At 34.5% G+C, this 19,141-nt stretch overlaps 3 protein-coding genes across 3 annotated transcripts; 1 reads left to right on the top strand and 2 right to left on the bottom strand.

The window, feature by feature from the left end:
- Window positions 1-3,215: 3,215 nt before the first annotated feature.
- LOC104887989 (cinnamoyl-CoA reductase 1) lies at window positions 3,216-7,314 on the top strand. The gene is made up of 5 exons (XM_010672786.4): window positions 3,216-3,744; window positions 5,747-5,910; window positions 6,017-6,217; window positions 6,632-7,011; window positions 7,105-7,314. The coding sequence occupies exons 1-5, from the start codon at window positions 3,531-3,533 to the stop codon at window positions 7,181-7,183; spliced, it is 1,038 nt and encodes a 345-aa protein (XP_010671088.2). The 5' UTR covers window positions 3,216-3,530; the 3' UTR covers window positions 7,184-7,314.
- A 675-nt stretch (window positions 7,315-7,989) lies between these two features.
- On the bottom strand, window positions 7,990-14,799 carry LOC104887988 (hypothetical protein). The gene is made up of 7 exons (XM_010672785.4): window positions 14,460-14,799; window positions 14,211-14,312; window positions 13,353-13,467; window positions 12,553-12,668; window positions 10,180-10,368; window positions 9,188-9,330; window positions 7,990-8,401 (listed from the first exon to the last, which is right to left on the bottom strand). The coding sequence occupies exons 1-7, from the start codon at window positions 14,579-14,581 to the stop codon at window positions 8,220-8,222; spliced, it is 969 nt and encodes a 322-aa protein (XP_010671087.1). The 5' UTR covers window positions 14,582-14,799; the 3' UTR covers window positions 7,990-8,219.
- Window positions 14,800-15,670: 871 nt separating this feature from the next.
- LOC104887987 (hypothetical protein) lies at window positions 15,671-18,947 on the bottom strand. Its single transcript, XM_010672784.4, has 2 exons — window positions 18,754-18,947; window positions 15,671-16,026 (listed from the first exon to the last, which is right to left on the bottom strand). The coding sequence occupies exons 1-2, from the start codon at window positions 18,885-18,887 to the stop codon at window positions 15,903-15,905; spliced, it is 258 nt and encodes an 85-aa protein (XP_010671086.2). The 5' UTR covers window positions 18,888-18,947; the 3' UTR covers window positions 15,671-15,902.
- Between the last annotated feature and the right edge of the window lie 194 nt (window positions 18,948-19,141).

The raw sequence follows: 19,141 nt of genomic DNA, 5'->3' as shown, positions 1-19,141 counted from the left end.
TGATCACACAATTCAATGAGGTATTGTATGAAAATTTAAGAGGCAACCCCATATTTGATTGCACCATAGTGAATGTGAGATCGGCATATTTGACGGTCTTCAGTTGTGGCAACAATTTACATTAAATAATTATCCTACGTTAATTATATTGTTTTAGAGTGTATACCTTCTTAATACTTTTTTCTTATTTTTATTTTATATTTTTTCTTATTTTTATTTAATACTTTTTTCCTTATTAAACTGCACTGATTTATGATCTACCCATGAATTATTATTATGACATTTTCTATCCTAGAAGAATGTATGAGCCAAGAAAAAGGTTTTTTCCCCAAAAGAAAGTAAAGTGTCCCATAATACTTGCAGAAGCCACGACCATCTTTTGGTATATTTTTGAGTAATAAGAGTAGTTTGTAGACGAGCAATGATATTTTCATACTGGGTATGTACTAATATCATGGCATTTATGTAATTTTTATGATAAAAGTATAATATTAAAAAATTATAATTTTTTTTTTTTGGGAGGCTTGTTAGTTGAAATCTTATATCATATCCTAACAATATCTTATCGTATCAGTTAGTTATTAAATCATATATGAGCTACATCCAATCATATCAAGTATCTGGTATGAGAAAAATTTCTCCATATCAAATATGGGAGTATACTTTCTTGTTTGTAGACTTGTTGTGATGTTGTCTCATTCTCAAATCTCACACGTATGACGTATGTATGTGCACCCCCGAGAAAACGTTATTTGAGTTGTACACTTCCTCTTTTGTTTCTTAACATAATAGCAATGGGGTCAAGTACTTAAATTTATCTTTGGCGTAATAGAAGCGTGTACTATGTTGGCTTTTTTTTTCCTTCTTTGCTATCAAACCTATAATCAATGTATATACAAGTGTACCAAAAAAAACTTGAGCTAGATGACAAACAAAAAATGTCAAATGTTATAGGTTCATCGTAAGACTGTCTCACTATTTATGATAAAAGATTATTTTTGAATTATGTTATTTTTAAAGCGACTCATCTAGCTAAAATAGTATGGTAAAATGGTCTTCATAATCCAATTAAATGAGAATTAGTTATTATTAATTTTTGTCATAAATCACTCCAGCCGTTTTATAGTTCTTTTCTATTATTGTTCTAGTTCGGTTTAGTAAGTTTTTTCTTCTTTTGGTTTTTTCTTTGTTTTTTTAAATGAATATATATGTCTATTGTTTGCTCTATATAAACCTATTCTTTTTAGACCTACTTAATTTCACATATTGTTGTAACATTTTCTCTCCTTTTTGTACACGCCAATAAGTTTTTTAACTTGTTTGAACGATTACTGGTTAACCTAATCCATGGTTATAAAACATACCCTAAAGTTGAGACCACTAAAAATTAATCAAATATTGGGACTGATATTAGTGGAACGCTCATAATTAGGACAATCTTTGTCAATTTTTTCTTTATACAGAAAATGATCAACTTCGCATACTCTCTTCTTATTATGGTATCTAGAGCTTCAATAAGAGGGAAAAATAATATGAAACAAGAGAAGATTAATATCATGACAAAAATGGTATAAATAAGATATAGTAGTCAAATTAATAGGCATGATTCGACCAACATATAGGTGCATTTGTTGCCATTGGTAATTTATTATAAATTTATACTCCTTCCGTTTCCTAAAGATCTTCCCACTTACTGTTCCTACAGATACCAAGGAAAATCAAGTTGTGTGGGGCATGGTGTGAGTAAAGTAGGAGAGAGAAAGGGGTTAAGATAAATAAACAAATAAAAAGGGGTTAAAGTAGGAGAGAGAAAGGGAGTAAAATTGAATTAATAATATAATGGTGGACCATATGATAGTGACATGATAGGGTAAATAGGGAAATTTGTTTTGCCAAATAAGGAATAAAGCAAAAGAGGGAAGATCTTTTGGAAACACCCTTAAACGAAAAGAGGGAAGATCTTTAGGAAACGAAGGGAGTACCACACTGAAAAACAATTTTATCAACATCAAAATCTATCTAGAGGATGTGAGACTATTCCTTATTTCAACAAAAAAAAAATGTATCTAGAGGATGATAAACCAACAATTTTTCTTTTATCATGTATGATGTACTGATGTACATACTTTGAAGGACTTTTTGGTCCAATAGTATGGCTTCCTATCTCTCACATGGGATATTAAAGTTCAAATTTTGGTGAAAGCAAAATTTCAATATTGTTGGGGAGAGGAGGGGTTTGGGGCTTGTTGGGCCTCTGGGTGAGTGTTCTTATACAAAAGCAGCCCAGAAGACATTCATCTTATAATGGGTTTGCAAAAGGAGGCTAAAAAAAATGTACTTATGTACTTCTCATAAAATGTTGCATGATTCAACGAATAAATGGAGAGTATGTAAACTATGTTATAATATAGAAGAATTTTTTTTATCAAGTTAAATTATACTTCCTCCGTTCCATAATAAGTGAAACACTTACTATTTTAGAACGTTTCAAAATAAGTGAAACATACCTTAAATGGATAAAAGAAAGTGACAAAATGACAAAAGTGTCCATCACAAACTTGTGTGGTTTGCTTTTCTCTCTCCTCCTTTTGATAATAAAAAGGGTATTTTATGACTTTTTGGCTTTTGAAAGTGATGTTTATTAAATTTTGTGTCCAATCCCTATGTTTCACTTATTATGGAACGAATGAAGTATTTCGTTTTTCTTCCATATCTATTGTAAATGTTGCATTGTATAATCTTCAACAATTGAAATTTAACTTCCCTCAATAAATATGTGTATTCTAGATGATCCAGATGTACAATAAATAGACACTGACTGTGAAACCCTTATATGGCTATATTCATATACTTCCTCCGTTTCAAAATAGATGATACATTGTCTATTTATGGGTGTTTCAAAATAGATGATACATTGTTTTTTTTTTCCTTATTTAGTAACTTTTGCCTTACACTTTTACCATTTTACTTAATTAATACATGTGGTCCCCAACTTTTTCTTTCTCCCTCCTTTTTCACATGGGACCACTAGAATTAATCTACCTCCCTTTATACTACTTAAACATACTTATGAAATTTTGCCTAGGAGTCCGTTTTAATCACAATGTACCATCTATTTTGAAACGGAGGAAGTATACCAATCTAAACCTTTACTGATAATTTCATCTTTCCTAGTCACAATAACTTCAAATTAGTACCTTAATATTTTCATTTGTGGCTGAAAATACGCAAAGAATTAAGTGATTCCACAAGTCTTCTTGTGATTGGTTCAATTCAATAAACTAATTAACAATAATAGGTGTAATTAAGAAGGTTTGTTTCCCACTTCCTGCTAACTACCAGTCTCCCAACTAATTTAACTTAAAACTTACCAACACTAAAACCACTCCTTTCTAAAAATAGTATTTATACTTTTAGCCTACTTTTATTTGTGTTAGTTTAACTATCACCCCAAAACTTCAACTATTTTTCCCTCTCTTTCTCTCTCCTCTTTTTTTGTATAGTAAGCCCGCCAATCTAGCCTTCTAAAAATGGCACCAGCACCAGCACCAGCACCACCACCAGCAGCCGCCATCGCCGCGATAGGCGAAAGCGAAAAGAAGAAGAAGAGGAGAGAAAATTGTGTGTCAAATTCATTGGTTGTATGTGTAATGGATGCTTCAGGCTCACTTGGGTCTGCTCTTGTTAACACTCTTTTGCAAAGAGGTTACTTTGTTCATGCTGCTATACAATCTCATTCCCAAGGTTTTTTTTTTTTCTCTCTTCTGTTATATTTTTGTTTCTAATTTTAATGTTCTTAACAAAATTTAGATTACAATATCTATTTAATTCATATGTTTTTTTTGTTTTGATCAACCAGGATTTTTAGCTTTTTCATGTTAATTTAGTATGGGTTTTACTTTATTACCTTTAATTCACTCTCATTATTAAAAAATTTGAGAAAATTGATTCTAATAATCCAATCTTTAGCCGTTCGCAAATTCAATCCTACAACATATTATTGTTTTTATTAATAGTAATCCCAACTTTTTGGGTAGCTTCTTAAAATAATGCGGACTTTTATTTTTCTTATTGTTGCCCATCTGTTTCGAGTCTATTGTAAGAGTTCGGATCATCTTGATGAGAAGCTATCCTCTGAAGAAGGGATTATTCTAAAGTAATTAAAATGTAGAAATAAATTCAGTGAACTTGTCAGATAGTGGATTATTAAAATTATTTTTTCCTATTAAATTTAAATCTAAAGGACTATTTACATTACCAAAAAGACAGCCAAAAGGTTCTCTTTTTTATCTGTAAAGAACAATAAGAAAATTCAAATTTTTTTTTTTTTGTTGTCTGTTCATTCATGAATCATGATTGATTGTCATTAGAGAATAAACTCTACTTTTTCTTTGTGATCTATTAGTTGCATTTGCTTTTTCGAAGTCTCCAATGTACAATTAAATTATTAATATCTGTAGATTATGTAGTACTAAAAGTAAAAATCAATAACAAAATTCTACATGATTATAAATATATATTCGAAAAATATATCATTACAGCTTATAGAAAATAAAAAAACGCGAAAACGTGATGAACAGTCTTATTTCATGTCATGTCATGTGGGAAATCTGATACTTTCTCCTCCCTCTCTGCCACCCCTTATTGAAGAATAATTTGATGGTTCAATGCCTGAATTTCAACTTTCCAATATTCTAGCAATAGTTAACTAATTGGAGTTAGCGTGAGTGGTTAAGGGTTTTTCGCTCGTTAACTAAGGTCTCGAGTTGGAGTCTCGGATATGGAAAAAATCCTAGTTGAGAAGGATGTTACCCTCTGAGATACCCATGCAAACTCCAACAAGAGATTAGTCCACTCGCCAAATGCGGTGGAAACTCCTCGTAGTAGGACGAAAAAATATATTCTAGGGATAGTTTTGTAGAGTTATTGGTTTAAGAATAAATCTTAGTATTTAATTTTAAACAAATAATCTTTCACATGATAAATTTTACAAATAAATTCTAGGGAAAAACTATTACAATTTTTACATGATTAACGTAAAATTTAGTCTATATCATGAACAATATTATTTCCTCCGTCTTCTCTCTTATTTCATTATTTCAGAACGGAAGAAGTATTAGTATTATAACACATTGCCTAAATAGCAGCCACATCTCAAATGTGAACTTTTCTGAAAGATGGAGATAATGTTGTATTTTACTTTGTATTACTATTATAGTGACAACAATAGAAGATATTTTAAGAGGTTATATCCTATGGGTTGAATCAATTAAAGATTTATATGCTATCAACCATCCCAACAATGTCTCCAACATAATGGAACCCAGAAGTGCAAAAACAGAAATTTATTATGATTAGTACTTATAATTGTCTTTAGCTCATTAATGCCTCCAAATAATGAAAGGACAAACTAATGTGGAGACTGGATCCATCTATGTCTTAGTCAACCTTATTGCATAATACTAGTATATTCTTCTAATTTTTATGCACATAATACAAGTATTTTCATACCCTTGAAAGAGGGGTTTATTCGTTTCGAAATCAAATATAAGTTAGGCCTTGTTTTTTTGGACTTAGTTTTATTTCAATTCAGTTCACATAAGTTCGATTTCACTCAGTCGGGCTTTAATTGGAGATGAAGATTTAATCTTTTTTGAAAGAACAGCACAAAAAATTACTGTGTTTGCAGCACAATAAGATCCTCTTTTGCAATATCAGCTTGCTAATCTTGAAGCATCTTTTACAGGGCAGTTCCAAAATATGAATCTGCAGTGTTATGGTGACAATAACAGAAAACTGAAGATCTTTCATACTGATTTATTGGATTATCACAGTATCGTCGATACTCTTAGTGGCTGCTCTGCCCTGTTCTACACATTCGAGCCGCCATTTGAGCATCCTGTTTATGATGTATGCCTCTTGCTGTTACTGATGCCTAGTAGAAATAGTTATTTCTTGTTCATCATTGGAAGGTTACGTTGTATCTAATATGTTAGTTTGGAATGGTACATTGCAGGAACATATGGCGGAAATAGAGGTGAGAGCAGCACATAATGTATTAGAAGCATGTGCACAAACCAACACCTTGGAAAAGGTTATCTTTACTTCTTCTGCCACAGCTGTTGTCTGGACTGAAACTCGTAACGATTCTCCATCACCAAATGCTGATGTTGATGAAAGGAGCTGGAGTGATATCAACTTCTGTAAGAAATATAAGGTACTCACACAAACAACCGTTAAAAGTTCAAAACCTATGTTCCTTTTAGGACCTAAGGTAAAACTTATTCCAGAAACATTTTTGTTCGCGAAACCTCAGCCATTACCATGCTAATGAGGCCCCAAAATGGTTGGAACTTGAGGCTTCCCAGTTACAAATGTTTCCTCCAAATACCAATCGTTCCCATGCTACGTAACTACATAGCTTGTTTGGATTCCAATATCAGACACGTATACATGTCGAAGTTCAGATGGTGCTAGTCAACAGAAATGTTCGGCATCAATTTGGTTGCCAAAGTGTTTATATAGATGTAAAAGTGTTGAGGATCGAACATGAACAGTTCTAAGATAAAATAACGTGTCTATTCTAATAGTAGTATGATTTCAATTAACATGTATGAATTGTTTTTAACAGTTATGGCATGCATTGTCCAAGACGCTAGCGGAGAAAACAGCGTGGGCACTTGCAATGGATAGAGGGGTGAGCATGGTGTCTGTTAATGGAGGACTGTTGTTGGGTAACAACTTGATCAATACTACAGCTGCTCTCCCTGCTACTACTAATAAAAAGCACAATACTCTCAGTCATCTCCCTCCATACCTTAAAGGCGCTGCTGAGATGTATGAGCAAGGAGTTCTTGTGTGTGTAGATCTCAGGTATTTGGTGGATGCCCATATTTGCGTCTTTGAAGACGTTTCCTCGTTTGGCCGTTATCTGTGCTTCAACCATGTCATCAACTGCCATATAGATGCTGTCAAGCTTGCCAACTCGTTCATGTCCTCTCCTCCTCAGAGGTAATTAAACACATCATGAACATAAACAATTATTATCAAAAAAACACCAATATATTTAGCTTCTATCCTAAATTTATTCTTGTTTATGTGCAGCTTGGAGGATACAACAGTATTTCCACAACGGATTAGCAATAAGAAGCTCAACAAGTTGATGACAAATTTTGATGATTGATTCTAGTTGGATTTCTGTTCATCTGTGGCATTTACTTAAAAGCTTGTAACTAAATGAGTATGCTTTCATCTTGTTCTGATGTAATTGAAGATTGTGTACAGCAACAAAAAGCAATATACACCATTTATCCATTTCATGAGTTAGACGTGGAAAATAAACATAGCACCTACACCTCGTGGACTTCTTTATCTGCAACATGAGAATATATCCATATCGTACCCAATGCTACTATTATACTGGGTACTATTATACATCCGAGTGTACAAACGTGGAGTCGTCAGCCTGGTGTGTGCCTTAAATGTGCATTTCACGCTCCGGTCCATGTATTGCATCCATATCATGGTTTCTGACGGACTTATATATAACAAGATAGGAGCCTCTAGCATTCCCAAAACATAGTGCCAAAGTTGTGCTATAAAACTTCTATTCAAGAAAAAAAAAATCCACATAATTTCCTAATCTATAATAACCTATGTTTTTTGCCTTAAGTTTCCGACTATACTCATTTTTAAAAAGGGAACTACGACCATATCTTAATACATCCGAGAAAGGTTTCTCCTTGTCCATGATAAATCTCTCTAAAGGCTGGAGAGCTTGGAAGATAGAGTGAACTATCAGATTCTTCTTACTTTCAGGACCATAGTAACTACAAAAAAAATGCTTCGGCTTGTGTTCATTAATTCAAAACTTGCGAACTCTAACATCATCATAGCAAGAGAAAAATAAACAACAATTCACATTTAGACGAAAATTCTGAACAAAGAGACTAGCTTCTGCAAATGGAGCAAAAAAACACCAATAACAAGTGCAGAGCAATTAGAAAATATATTTCTATGTTGATTGTTTTGGCCTTTACTTTGTCTAAAAACATAGACAACTCATCTGTCCATAACCTAAACTGGAGAAACTTATAGTATGCTAATTTCAAGTCAAAATTCAACATTTATACAATTCTAAGTAATTGGCACAGGATATTACTATCAAGACAAGCCCAAGACCTCTCAAGTTACCTCTAATACAGAGCAGTATACTTGTCTCAGGCACTCAGTGTCAGAGAAGTAATAGCAGATAACTTGAACTTGCGGACTTTTTTAGCATTCTGGGGATGAAATACAGCTTCAGTACTTGACCTAACAGTGACCTCCTTCCACTCAGAAGATGAAGATCCTTCAGTTCGATAATCGCGAAAAGAGTACAAAACTTGGAGTTTCGTTGGTGCTGCAATAAAACATAAAATGAATGAAATGACAGCAGCTAGTATGGAGTATGGACCCAAAGGAAAGAACACATTCCCAATTCCTTTACTTAGAATAAGCAAGAAGCTGACATTCGTGTTAACAGCAGGACAACTCAAATCATATGCACCTAAGAAGAATACCATGAAGTACAATTTCATGCACCCCAACTTTACATTACTACCACCTTCATTTTCTCCTTGGTTCCACTTTACAAGCCCAAGACAATACTATCATGAACAAATACACTAATAGTTCAGTGACTTTTGAGTTCAGTGATCTTCATTGGACTGTTAGCATGGTCGTCAAGTCAATAACATTCAATCTAATCTAATACATGCATATTTCAAATCGCATACATGTAGCTGTTACCAGTTTTTGGCATTTCTTGTGAGCTTTCTTTATGTAGAAAATTTATATACTTTATTTGAAATAGCATACTACTACAGAAAACTTGCAAAAAACATAGAGAGATTCCAAGATAGAAAATATATAATATGAGAATAGGAACCACAAAGATATGCCTGATACCCCCAAGTGCGAGACTATTTCAAGACACCACTTTCTTATAATCAAAACAATGTCAAATCCCTATTTTAGAGCATTGAATTCTTAATCCTTATCATCCTCTATTCCTCTCCTTAAAGCAGCAGCTTCAGATGGAAGCTACACCTTCGCATACAATACTTAAAGGCTTTGTTCTATATGAAAGGCACTATAAAGTGAAAAAAATGCGTGTAACAAATAGCTGCAGAAGCAGAAAAGTCACCTAAGCCAAACATTGATGTTTTCTGTACAATCATTCGGCCAACTTTTGACCTCTTGATGTATTGTAATTCCTGGAGATCATCATGTTTGCCTTTGAACTCCAGAAATTCTCCTAGCACATATTTGCTGCCTTTGAGCTCCAGCCTATGCAGCAAACAAAAAAGCTTGGTACATTAGTAATGAGAACATGCTAAATTTAAGCATATAACCATTTGCAAGCCAGTGAAAGCTTCTGTGACTCCTATTATCGCTTGACAAGGAAAAAGGAACTACTATATGTAAAATTATCAATGTTTGTGTGCAATTCTTACGATGATGATAACCCAAAATAAATCCCGCTAAAACGGGGTCTAGATGTATGCAGCTTTACACCTACTTTGAGAGAGACAAGATGTACACCTACTTTGAGAGAGACAAGATGCACACCTAAAACACTGCTAGACAGGCAAGATATATATCTCTAGGAGAGTCGATGCCCACTTTGACCAGATAATAAAAAACAATGTACAAAAGAAGTTCAAACACCATTACACCAACACATTTTATACCTCAATAAGTAAAAAAAAAAATGAAACGGAAGAACAAAACAACTTTTGCAGAAGATCATTAGAATCCTTTGAGAATCTCCTAAAATCTTACTTTAAAGCTCTGAAGTAGAAGAATGAGAAAATGAACTTGATTAGGAAAAAAAAAAACCAAGGTCTCTAAGCAAGGAACGGCTTCAAATGACAAAGCCTTCAACTACCTCCTCTTTTAGCTTCCCAAGCCCATACAATAGCACTCAGACACCATTCCACACTCTATGTGAGCAAAACAGATGATAAGAAACTTTTGAGACATATATAAATTGCTACTGAACATGTAGCATGCACCAAAGTTTTGATTCACATGTATTTGCGTGTCATTTGTGATTTTATATGCGTCATATGCTTCTATAGCAGCGCAGAAACAATACAAAACTGCAGCAAAGAACCAAAATCATAAAAAATTTACCTATCCCACATTGGTGATGTGCTAAGAACAGACTGAAGCTGCTGATATGTTGACTCCTGAACGTCTTTCTTTGCAGCACGAAAGGCCCCTTTAATCCATCCAGAAAGCACACTTTTTGATTCCGGCTTCAAGTTAACCCAATTTTCATACTGTATGACTTCTGGTGGAAAGTGGTCTGGATTTAGTGTTCTACGATTTATAAAATAAAAAGCACAAGATTAGATGTCTTTGATGATCCATCGACAGAAGGACCACAAATCTATAAGAAAAGGATATGTGACAAAAAGTTATATAAAACATAAAGCACACTTCTCCTCTTAAAACCATCAAGAAAAGCAAATATACATAAACATAGACAATTGGAGATTTTATAAACAGAATGACCTTCGCCTATTTCTTCGAATATACTGAAGTGAAAATCCAACTAAAAGAATAAACTCAAGGTTGGAAAATAATGCAGACATCACAGATGTATTTCAGTCATTAGAGTAAAAGAAACTATCAGCTACTATAGTCCAAAGGCCTAATAGAATTGATATAGTCCAAGGGACTAAAAGAAAAAAAATTCTCACTTACAATAATAGCACATCATACACGATCATCTTTTCAAGATAAAACATGCTACCAGCATAAACACCCATAAACGGGAAAAAAAAAATGGAAAGCGGAACCACAAAATGGACTAAAAGAAAAAAAATTCTCACTTACAATAATAGCCTACACAGCTAGCTATTGCAGATACCTTCAATGAGAACTTGAAAAACAAGTCAAGCTATTTAATTCAGCAAACTTTAGGCTAGGTGAGTGCACAGTCATCATGGAGGTTATCAACCTTATGTCTTGTTTGATCGAAATTTCCATCCTTGCATGACATTACCTACACTGCGAACTCCAAAGGACCTCCCCGTGACTGCTTGGGACCTTTGAGAACTACCAAACTCTGCAGACTTTCTAAAGGTTCAGTAAGGGTTACCCAAATGGTTTCAATTTTAGTCAAGAGTTGGCATGGTTTGGGAGGTGGAGCTGTGGAGGTGCATACTTGATTCCTTTGAAAATGCTCCTTAAGAATACTATTTACCACGAACATATTGCAAACCTTCAGAGGCCTTGGTAGGCAACTTAAACATCAAGGAACCATCCTCTTGGATTTCCAGAGATGTTCCATCATTCTTCAAAAGAATGTCCCTATGGGTTTGTCACATATAGTCAAAGTTTGTCACTCACGCCACTAAGACACAAGTATACCACCCAATCCAACCCCGACGAACGTGAACAAGACATTGACTAAGTCAGTCAAGAATAAACATAATGTACCTTGTAACCTACAATCCCTTCATATCAATTGATCTCAGATTAATGTTCTTCAAAATTTCCCAAAAATTCTAGAGTTTCTTCACGAGCATCAGTTAAACTCATGGACCTAGCCAACTCCAGGTCTAATGTCAATTATTGTTCAATTTCGCATTTCGATTATGGAAACCATGTAATCACAAGATAATGTTCCAAGGTTGCCAAATTAATTGAAAAAGCTCCCCTCTAAATGCTACCATGACATATAAAACAACAACAACATTAAACCCTAATCCTAATAGGATGGGATTATTTGCATGACTCAAGATTTTTTATCACATGGTCGTCACTCGTCAACATAGATCCTCTGCCCCCCTATCCCCTTCTATCTAGTTATTTATGCTCCCACAAACCTTATTCTTCACCAAATCTAACAAGATCCGACATGATAGTGTTTCATCTTGTTCACTGGTGAAAAAATATATTGGAAGTTCTCTAACTTTGACTTTCAGAGTCAATCAACAAAGACTAAAATGGAATGGAAAGAGACAAGAAATCATGTCTAAGAACACAATCAAGTGAATCATATACACAATCATGCACAATAGCAACATCAAGTGTATTATGGATAAAAGCTGCATGTAATACATAGTAATCTAGTCAAAACTTGTTCTATGTTCTAGTAATAAGCAACTATGTATACACCTACAATCATGTCCATATACATTAACCTGCTTCACAGATTCATCAACTCAAAACTCAAGTAGTGCAGCATTCTAAGCTAGCAAATACAGAATAAAAATTGGATCCACAAATATTTATTAGTAAACAAGCAGGCCGTAACAAGAAATACAAAACAAAAACGTAAAACATGGATGCCCAAAAAGTGCACAACAAAGTCTTTAAAAGAGCTATGCCTCCTCAAGGGTCAAAAAGCTTGATTTACTAATACCATCAAAATGCCATAAAGCCAGATGCGAACTGTAGAAGATAGGATCCAAGTGCAACTTGATTCTAGTAGTAAGTATTGCAGCAAATACAAAGACAACAGGTTACAAGTTACAACAATCAATTATGAATTACCGGAACTTCGGATTGCAAACTATGACTTTAGAAGACAGATATCCTTCAGGAAGGGAAACTCCCCTTTGTTCAAGATATGCTTCTAGAACAGAGGCCTGCCTTTTAGCCTCTGCTACCTGTGAGAAAAGAAAAGCATAAACTCAGATCCAGGATAAACAACATCATTATATAGGGACAAAAAATCAATCAACTTGATAAAAATTAAGCCAATCACAATAAACATAATGATATAAGACGTCCCCAAGGTGAAATGTTCACACAGAACTTCAGTACATGTGAACAGATGGCATATACACTTATACATCTAAAAGATGTTACTATGCATGAAAGTGAACAAGCGGCTATATCGCCCAAAGAAACCTCAAGCTCAGGCAATATGTTACGTATTTGAATAAGCAGCTCTGACATTAAAAACTAGCACTGGGAAAGCAAATTGTGCCACAATCACATCATAGTGGATCAATTGCACCACAAATGTGCGCCAATCATACGGCAAAAAGGAACAAAGTGCGGGAAGTTCATTGTTGCATACCAACAGGCCAGAGTACCATATGAATTCTTCACTTAGCTCAAAAAGTTACCAAGATTTCGATAATTTGTGGTCTTCTAATTCTTATGATAAAATTCCGCGTTTGTAATTAAGCCTCTTCACGAAAAAAGCCTATTAGGCTATTAGCCCTTGTGCAAAAGGTAAATTTAATTTGTTTTGTTTGTACATGCAGGTTACATGCTAAAACTCCTAAAGGCTTGTCAGTTGCAACGTGCCAAAAAAAACTTAAGGCACTGTGCACAACACTTACAGGATCTGGATGATGCTCCTCCTTATGTTTGTGATCACTTATACAGAGCCAACTTCCATCAGAATTAGCTGAAACAAACCCAGCCAGATTCTTGACACAGATCACCACAGCCTCCCTAAATAAAGAGGCACAAAACAATTACCTCATAAGAAAGTGACATATGAAAGAACACATTAAAGTAATAGAGGGAGGATGATTATTTCGATCAACAGCAAAGGGGAGGACTAATGAACGACATTTGAGAAAATATTAGCTTCCTCCTCAAAACATAATCAAATTCACCATTATGCTGCCTATAATCCTTTTAAAAGATGGAATCTACAATGCAGCATATTCCCATCACATAAACTGCTCCAAAGAACAATAAATTAATTTCAAAAAATTGCGCCTTTTCAAGTATCCTAATTTCCATTGAACGTTGCATTTTCACATGACTCCCATTTCCCTGCAACATAAAATACAAGGATAACAAAAGGCACAACTTCCTATCCTCCTCTTTCAACACAAAGCCAAAAGCCATGGACACACACATAAACACTGGTGCACCCAAGAGCGAACACTAAGATGACTTAGCTCACTCCAAAAGAGTCCATCAAAACTGAAGCAATGAAGTATTCAAAATTTCAAGCATTCAACTCGAGTCTCAGCACAAATAGAAGATCATTACAACAATCAACAAACACTCATCCATAAATTCCACCTAAACCCACACCCAAAATCAATGTAACACCCCTAACACCAAATACAAAGTACCAATCGCACAAACTTTTAAAACCACATCAATTAATTTTCACCATTCACTGATCACTCCAATGTAACTGAAAAAACTAGTGATCAAAATCACCACAAAAAAATTACCCTTTAGAAACGAGAACCAAATCAATATTTTGGCGAGAACCAGAATCAGCATCAGGAATCCGAAGACCGACATACGCTTTCCCTCCATATAACTTCTCTAATCTGAAAAATTGAAATTCGCAACTCAAATTTTGAAAATGAAATTGAAAATTATAACCTAATTTGAGTAATTTCACATATAATGACATGATAATGAGAGTAATTATATAGTTTTCAGAGTATAGTATAAAAAGAAGACAAAAAAGTAACCTAGCTGCGACGGTGAAAATGGCGTTAAAATCGGAGGTTTCAATATCCAGAACATCATCATTACTGAAGAATAAACGAAGAACTTTGTAGAGTACGAGACCACATAGTAACTCAATCCACATTTTTTTAATTTGATTTGAATCTGTTAGATGAGATGATTGAAGAAGATGAAAGAGGAGAGAGAAATTGGGAAATTTAAAGTGAGAAATGTGAGATTGTGTATGTAATCTTAATGTTCAAGTAATGAATACAGTTGAAAGGTCGACGAATTTTAGAGAATCACAAAGACTTGGGAGAGTGGAAAGTCGACGCTGTTTTGTTATTCGTCGGAGAAACTTAGGAGCCTAAAATGCCGTCTTGCGAAACTTAGATGATGCACACGCTAATACATAATAATCCGTTAAAAAGAACATATGTATATCTTTAATTGGCACATGTTCATTGACATTGATCTCTGTGTAAATAATATAGTCCTTCATGCTCATCATGAGTATGGTTCTCTTTTTACGAACGTGTGCATGTACTAATTTGGAATCATTTTGCCTTGGTTTGAAAATCATGTACCTTCCTACTGGCGAGAAGTGACTCGATAATTATACGAGATATTGGATATAACTTAAATGGGTTAGTAAATCTTTTTGACTCATATAATTTAGAAAGTCGACATGAGTTTAACAATTAATAAATGAATCATGTTAGTTTTGAATTTTTCAACGTTGAGCAAACACGATTGTAGTCACTTATGACCAACTACCAAACGGGCCGTTAGCGTATAAACACAAATTTATGGAACGAGCCATATATACATATATAGTTGGCCACCAAATATCATGCATTTATTGCATTTGGTTTTTGAAGGTTAGACTTTATGGTGAAACTCAAGATATCTAATTTATAATTTATAACTTATAACATTATAAAACGCTCTATATTTCTTACACTCATTTAAAAACGCCCTATTTTCTGCCAAGTTTATTCCCAGAATTCCTGGTTATAAGTTATTACAGTTGGGAGCAATGTACTCCTTGACTTTAGATTTAAAGTAGCCTAGCTGCTTTAAAGGGTCTTCTACTGTTTCCATCGTAATTAAGCAGACGTTATATATAGCATGATTTACAAAGATTTTTCAGCTGCACTGCAACTCTGCAACAAATTAGTAATCGTTACGTTTAAGAAAAAAAACACCCCATTCTATAGTTAGAAACTCTGAGTTAAATTTCACAAAACATCTTGATAGAAACCACTAATACAAACGATCTGTCAGATGATATATCACTAATTCACTATACAATCAACTGAGAATAATCATAAGACAAAGGAAGATAACTACTGATGAAGACTTTACTTGACAATTACTTCATTAACGATACAAACAAGATTTACACGTATTATTATAGCTTAAGGTCTTCGAGATGACCAATATATACGCTATATCACTATACATCATTCTTCATCATACGAGATATGGGGACCTACAGTACAGCCAGGAGCCTCAGGATTCTCAGCACCACAACAATCATAGAACTTAGCTGCATATGGTGGATCATCAGGCCCCAACTCATAGTACCTGTGCAAAAAGAACAACGAGAAGGCATCAACAACAAAAAAAAAAGGATGACACATACAGCAATTTGAAGGAAGTGCATGCTGGTGTTGCAGAAAGCACTGCCATGTAGCATGCACATCAAGACCTAAGAGACAGATTTTCTGCAAATCTGGCACGTTCAATGACAGTTATGCTGACTATGACAATCTTTCAACTTTACGACTACTCTGTCATAAAAACTTGTTAATAATAGCAAAATCGTGTTCTGCCTAAGTATTGCCAATTTGGAATGTGTAAAGCAGAGAAACTTCGTAATTGTCATTGTCAAAATTGTCCCCTGCGAGATAGTAATACGTTTATGCGTCACCCTTTGTACAAAGAGCTATCCTGCAGATGCCACATGGGGCATTAATTTGAACCTAATGAGTTATGACGACCATGATGCCTCCAGCAGTCTAGCCCTTAAAAGGGAAACCTGTAGATAGGGTGTGTAAGTTTTATTGCCTGACCCGTGAATCAATTTGGGGAGCTTTGGGACTTCTACCACCCATCATAATCTGTTCAGACTTTCTATTAGCGCCTTCAAAGTGTCATGCCATAAGATATGGTTTCTAAATGATTTTTACCAAGGCTATACTAAGTAAGGGTTCATGTAAAGTCCATATCATCGATAAGAACCCTTAAAAGTTGTTCGAAACTAAAACAGATTCCAAGGCCCACTAGTGTTCCTAAAGATAGTGTTAAGTAAAAGGTCCACAAGGGTCACACTAGACTTGAGATCAGATCATTTTTTTACTACCAATTCACAAACAAGATCTCAAGGGCCACTAATGTTCCTAAAGATAGTGTTGCGTCCAAGGGCAGGAGGAAGAATACTAGCTGAGTGTTTCATGGCTATTGGTACCGCTAATTATACTTCCTCACCAAACTCAAACATTAGTGGTCCTTGGTGCAGTATCTGTTGGATTGCTCGGCCCACGGATTACTATGCACAGAAGTTCTTGAAAGAAAGTGAAAGCACGGAAAGGGGGACAAAAGATAAAGAAAAAGGTGAAGGCAACTATGTGAGATTTCCTTCAGCAACTCAAATCAACGTATATAAATATATTTATATATCACAATGGAAAGTTGTAACTGGTGAATATAGATTATATTATGGCATGATATTATAGACCCAAGTATTGCTTATCCCTTAGGTTTGATACTTCATGCTAGCTTGCTTTCGCATCATTTATCAGTTTCAGTGATATTTCTGAAACCACAAAAACCTTTCAAATATGCATAACTGATGCTTCAAGATGTACAAGATTTTAAAGTACAATTATCGGCAAAAATAGAAATAATTTTTTGCATCAGGTTGCACAGAGCAGCAAAAGATAAAGAATAAAGGTGAAGGCAAGCATGTGAGGTTTCCTTGAGCAACTCAATTAACAAATATAACATGATGGAAACTTGTAACTAGTGAATGTAAATTATAGCATGATATTATAGACCAAAGTGATGCTTATCCCTTAGGTTTGATACTTCACGCTAGCTTGCTTTTGCATCGTTTATCAGTTTTGGTAATATTTCAAAAACCACCAAAACCTATCAAATCAAGTATAACTGATGCTTCAAGATGTACAAATATGTCATGAGCTACACATACACGACTAAAAATCAAAGTATTGTCTTTGCATCCAGTTGCAAGGTATTGCAAAAAGATACTACAAAAGTATTGTTTTTTAAAAAACTTTAAAGCACTCAAACTACAAAGGAAACAAACACTTTCCCCATTTTTCAATAGCTAATTCTAATCAAGAGTAAGTTAAATGTGCAACACCTACATTATTTCCTAAAGGTAATCATACACTTCATGACACATACAACACTTTTAAACACATTTTGTAAATATAATTTACCTCTCATTTATACTACGGTGCTTCAGAAAAACCATTATCATTAACGGCCCGTTTGTAGTTGTTAATAAATGGTTGTGTAATGTTACAAGGGAAGCACCCTTAGGGGTCGTTTGGTTCACTATTTTTGGGTTTCAAGAAACGGAATCAATTACCGGATTCCTTTCTTCTTGTTTGGTGCAACCCCTCATCAATCCCTTACCATTACTTGATGGTAATGGATTCCCCCAATTTGTTACCTTCTCTCTCCCTCAAGTAACAAAATCCATTACTTGAAGTTAATGGTTACCCTTCATTTCCATCCCTTGGCTTGAACCAAACACTCAATAAAGGTAACCGTTTTTGTTACCATTCCCCTCCTCTATTTGTATCCATTCCCTTTCCATTCCATATCTTGAACCAAACGACCCCTTAAAATCTCCCGGAAACAATTTCAACAGCAAAGTTTGTGTTTTTTCTCCATGAGGCGTGCTTGGATTGGGGGTAATGCATTACGATGGAGACACTGAATGAGAACTAATACCCTCATTTTGGGGTAATATTTTGCCCTAATTTCCCCTTCATTATATAAATCCTCATCCACCTTCATCCTCTTTAATTAAGTAATTATCTTCTATTACCCACTCAATACATTACCCTCAATCTAAGCATGCCGACTACGAAAGAGTAGCATAAAAGCAGCATCTAGAATCTAGAATATTTTTGCCCAAACACATTATAATTCAATGGAGATATCAAATATAAATAACCAACAATACGAGATTCCATGACAAATTCGATTGAATACAGAAAAACTCAGAAAATGTTGAGAAAGTACAGAAAAAAGAAGAAGAGAAGAGAAGAAGAAAACCTCTTCTGATCATCGTGACGACGACAAACGAAGAAGGAAGGGTGAAAACGGCAAGAAGATGGAGTGTTGGAAGAAGATATGAAGGTAGATTTGCATCTTTTGCACAACTTCTCCTTGTTTAACGTATCCTTCATTTGCTCCGACTCTTTCAGACTTTTGAGGCTTTAGCAAATTTATTTAGGGTTAGCCTTCTTTTTAGCCCATATTGTGGTACATGTAAATATTGATCCAAACAAACCCTTATTTTAGTACATGTAAATAAAAGTATCGATTTGGATACTCAGATCGACTGAGTCGATATTATTAATCAGATAAGGTTATAACAAAGTCAATTTAGTAATTATAATTTATAGGGTGGAGTTGAATCAGGTCAATCTGCTTTGTTGGA

Source organism: Beta vulgaris, chromosome 3 (genome assembly GCF_026745355.1).
Source record: "Beta vulgaris subsp. vulgaris cultivar EL10 chromosome 3, EL10.2, whole genome shotgun sequence".
Taxonomy (NCBI): Eukaryota; Viridiplantae; Streptophyta; class Magnoliopsida; order Caryophyllales; family Amaranthaceae; genus Beta; species Beta vulgaris.
This window is presented reverse-complemented; position numbering and strand designations above follow the sequence as displayed.

Coding starts and splice junctions, on each gene's coding strand:
- LOC104887989 (XM_010672786.4), top strand. CDS start 3,531: ATGGCACCAGCACCAGCACCAGCACCACCACCAGCAGCCGCCATCGCC. Junction 3,745..5,746: donor TATACAATCTCATTCCCAAG/GTTTTTTTTTTT, acceptor CATCTTTTACAG/GGCAGTTCCAAAATATGAAT. Junction 6,218..6,631: donor ACTTCTGTAAGAAATATAAG/GTACTCACACAA, acceptor TGTTTTTAACAG/TTATGGCATGCATTGTCCAA.
- LOC104887987 (XM_010672784.4), bottom strand. CDS start 18,887: ATGAAGGATACGTTAAACAAGGAGAAGTTGTGCAAAAGATGCAAATCT. Junction 16,027..18,753: donor CGTCACGATGATCAGAAGAG/GTTTTCTTCTTC, acceptor CTTTTTGCACAG/GTACTATGAGTTGGGGCCTG.
- LOC104887988 (XM_010672785.4), bottom strand. CDS start 14,581: ATGTGGATTGAGTTACTATGTGGTCTCGTACTCTACAAAGTTCTTCGT. Junction 14,313..14,459: donor ATTTTCACCGTCGCAGCTAG/GTTACTTTTTTG, acceptor TCAATTTTTCAG/ATTAGAGAAGTTATATGGAG. Junction 12,669..13,352: donor AGGAGCATCATCCAGATCCT/GTAAGTGTTGTG, acceptor CTTTTCTCACAG/GTAGCAGAGGCTAAAAGGCA.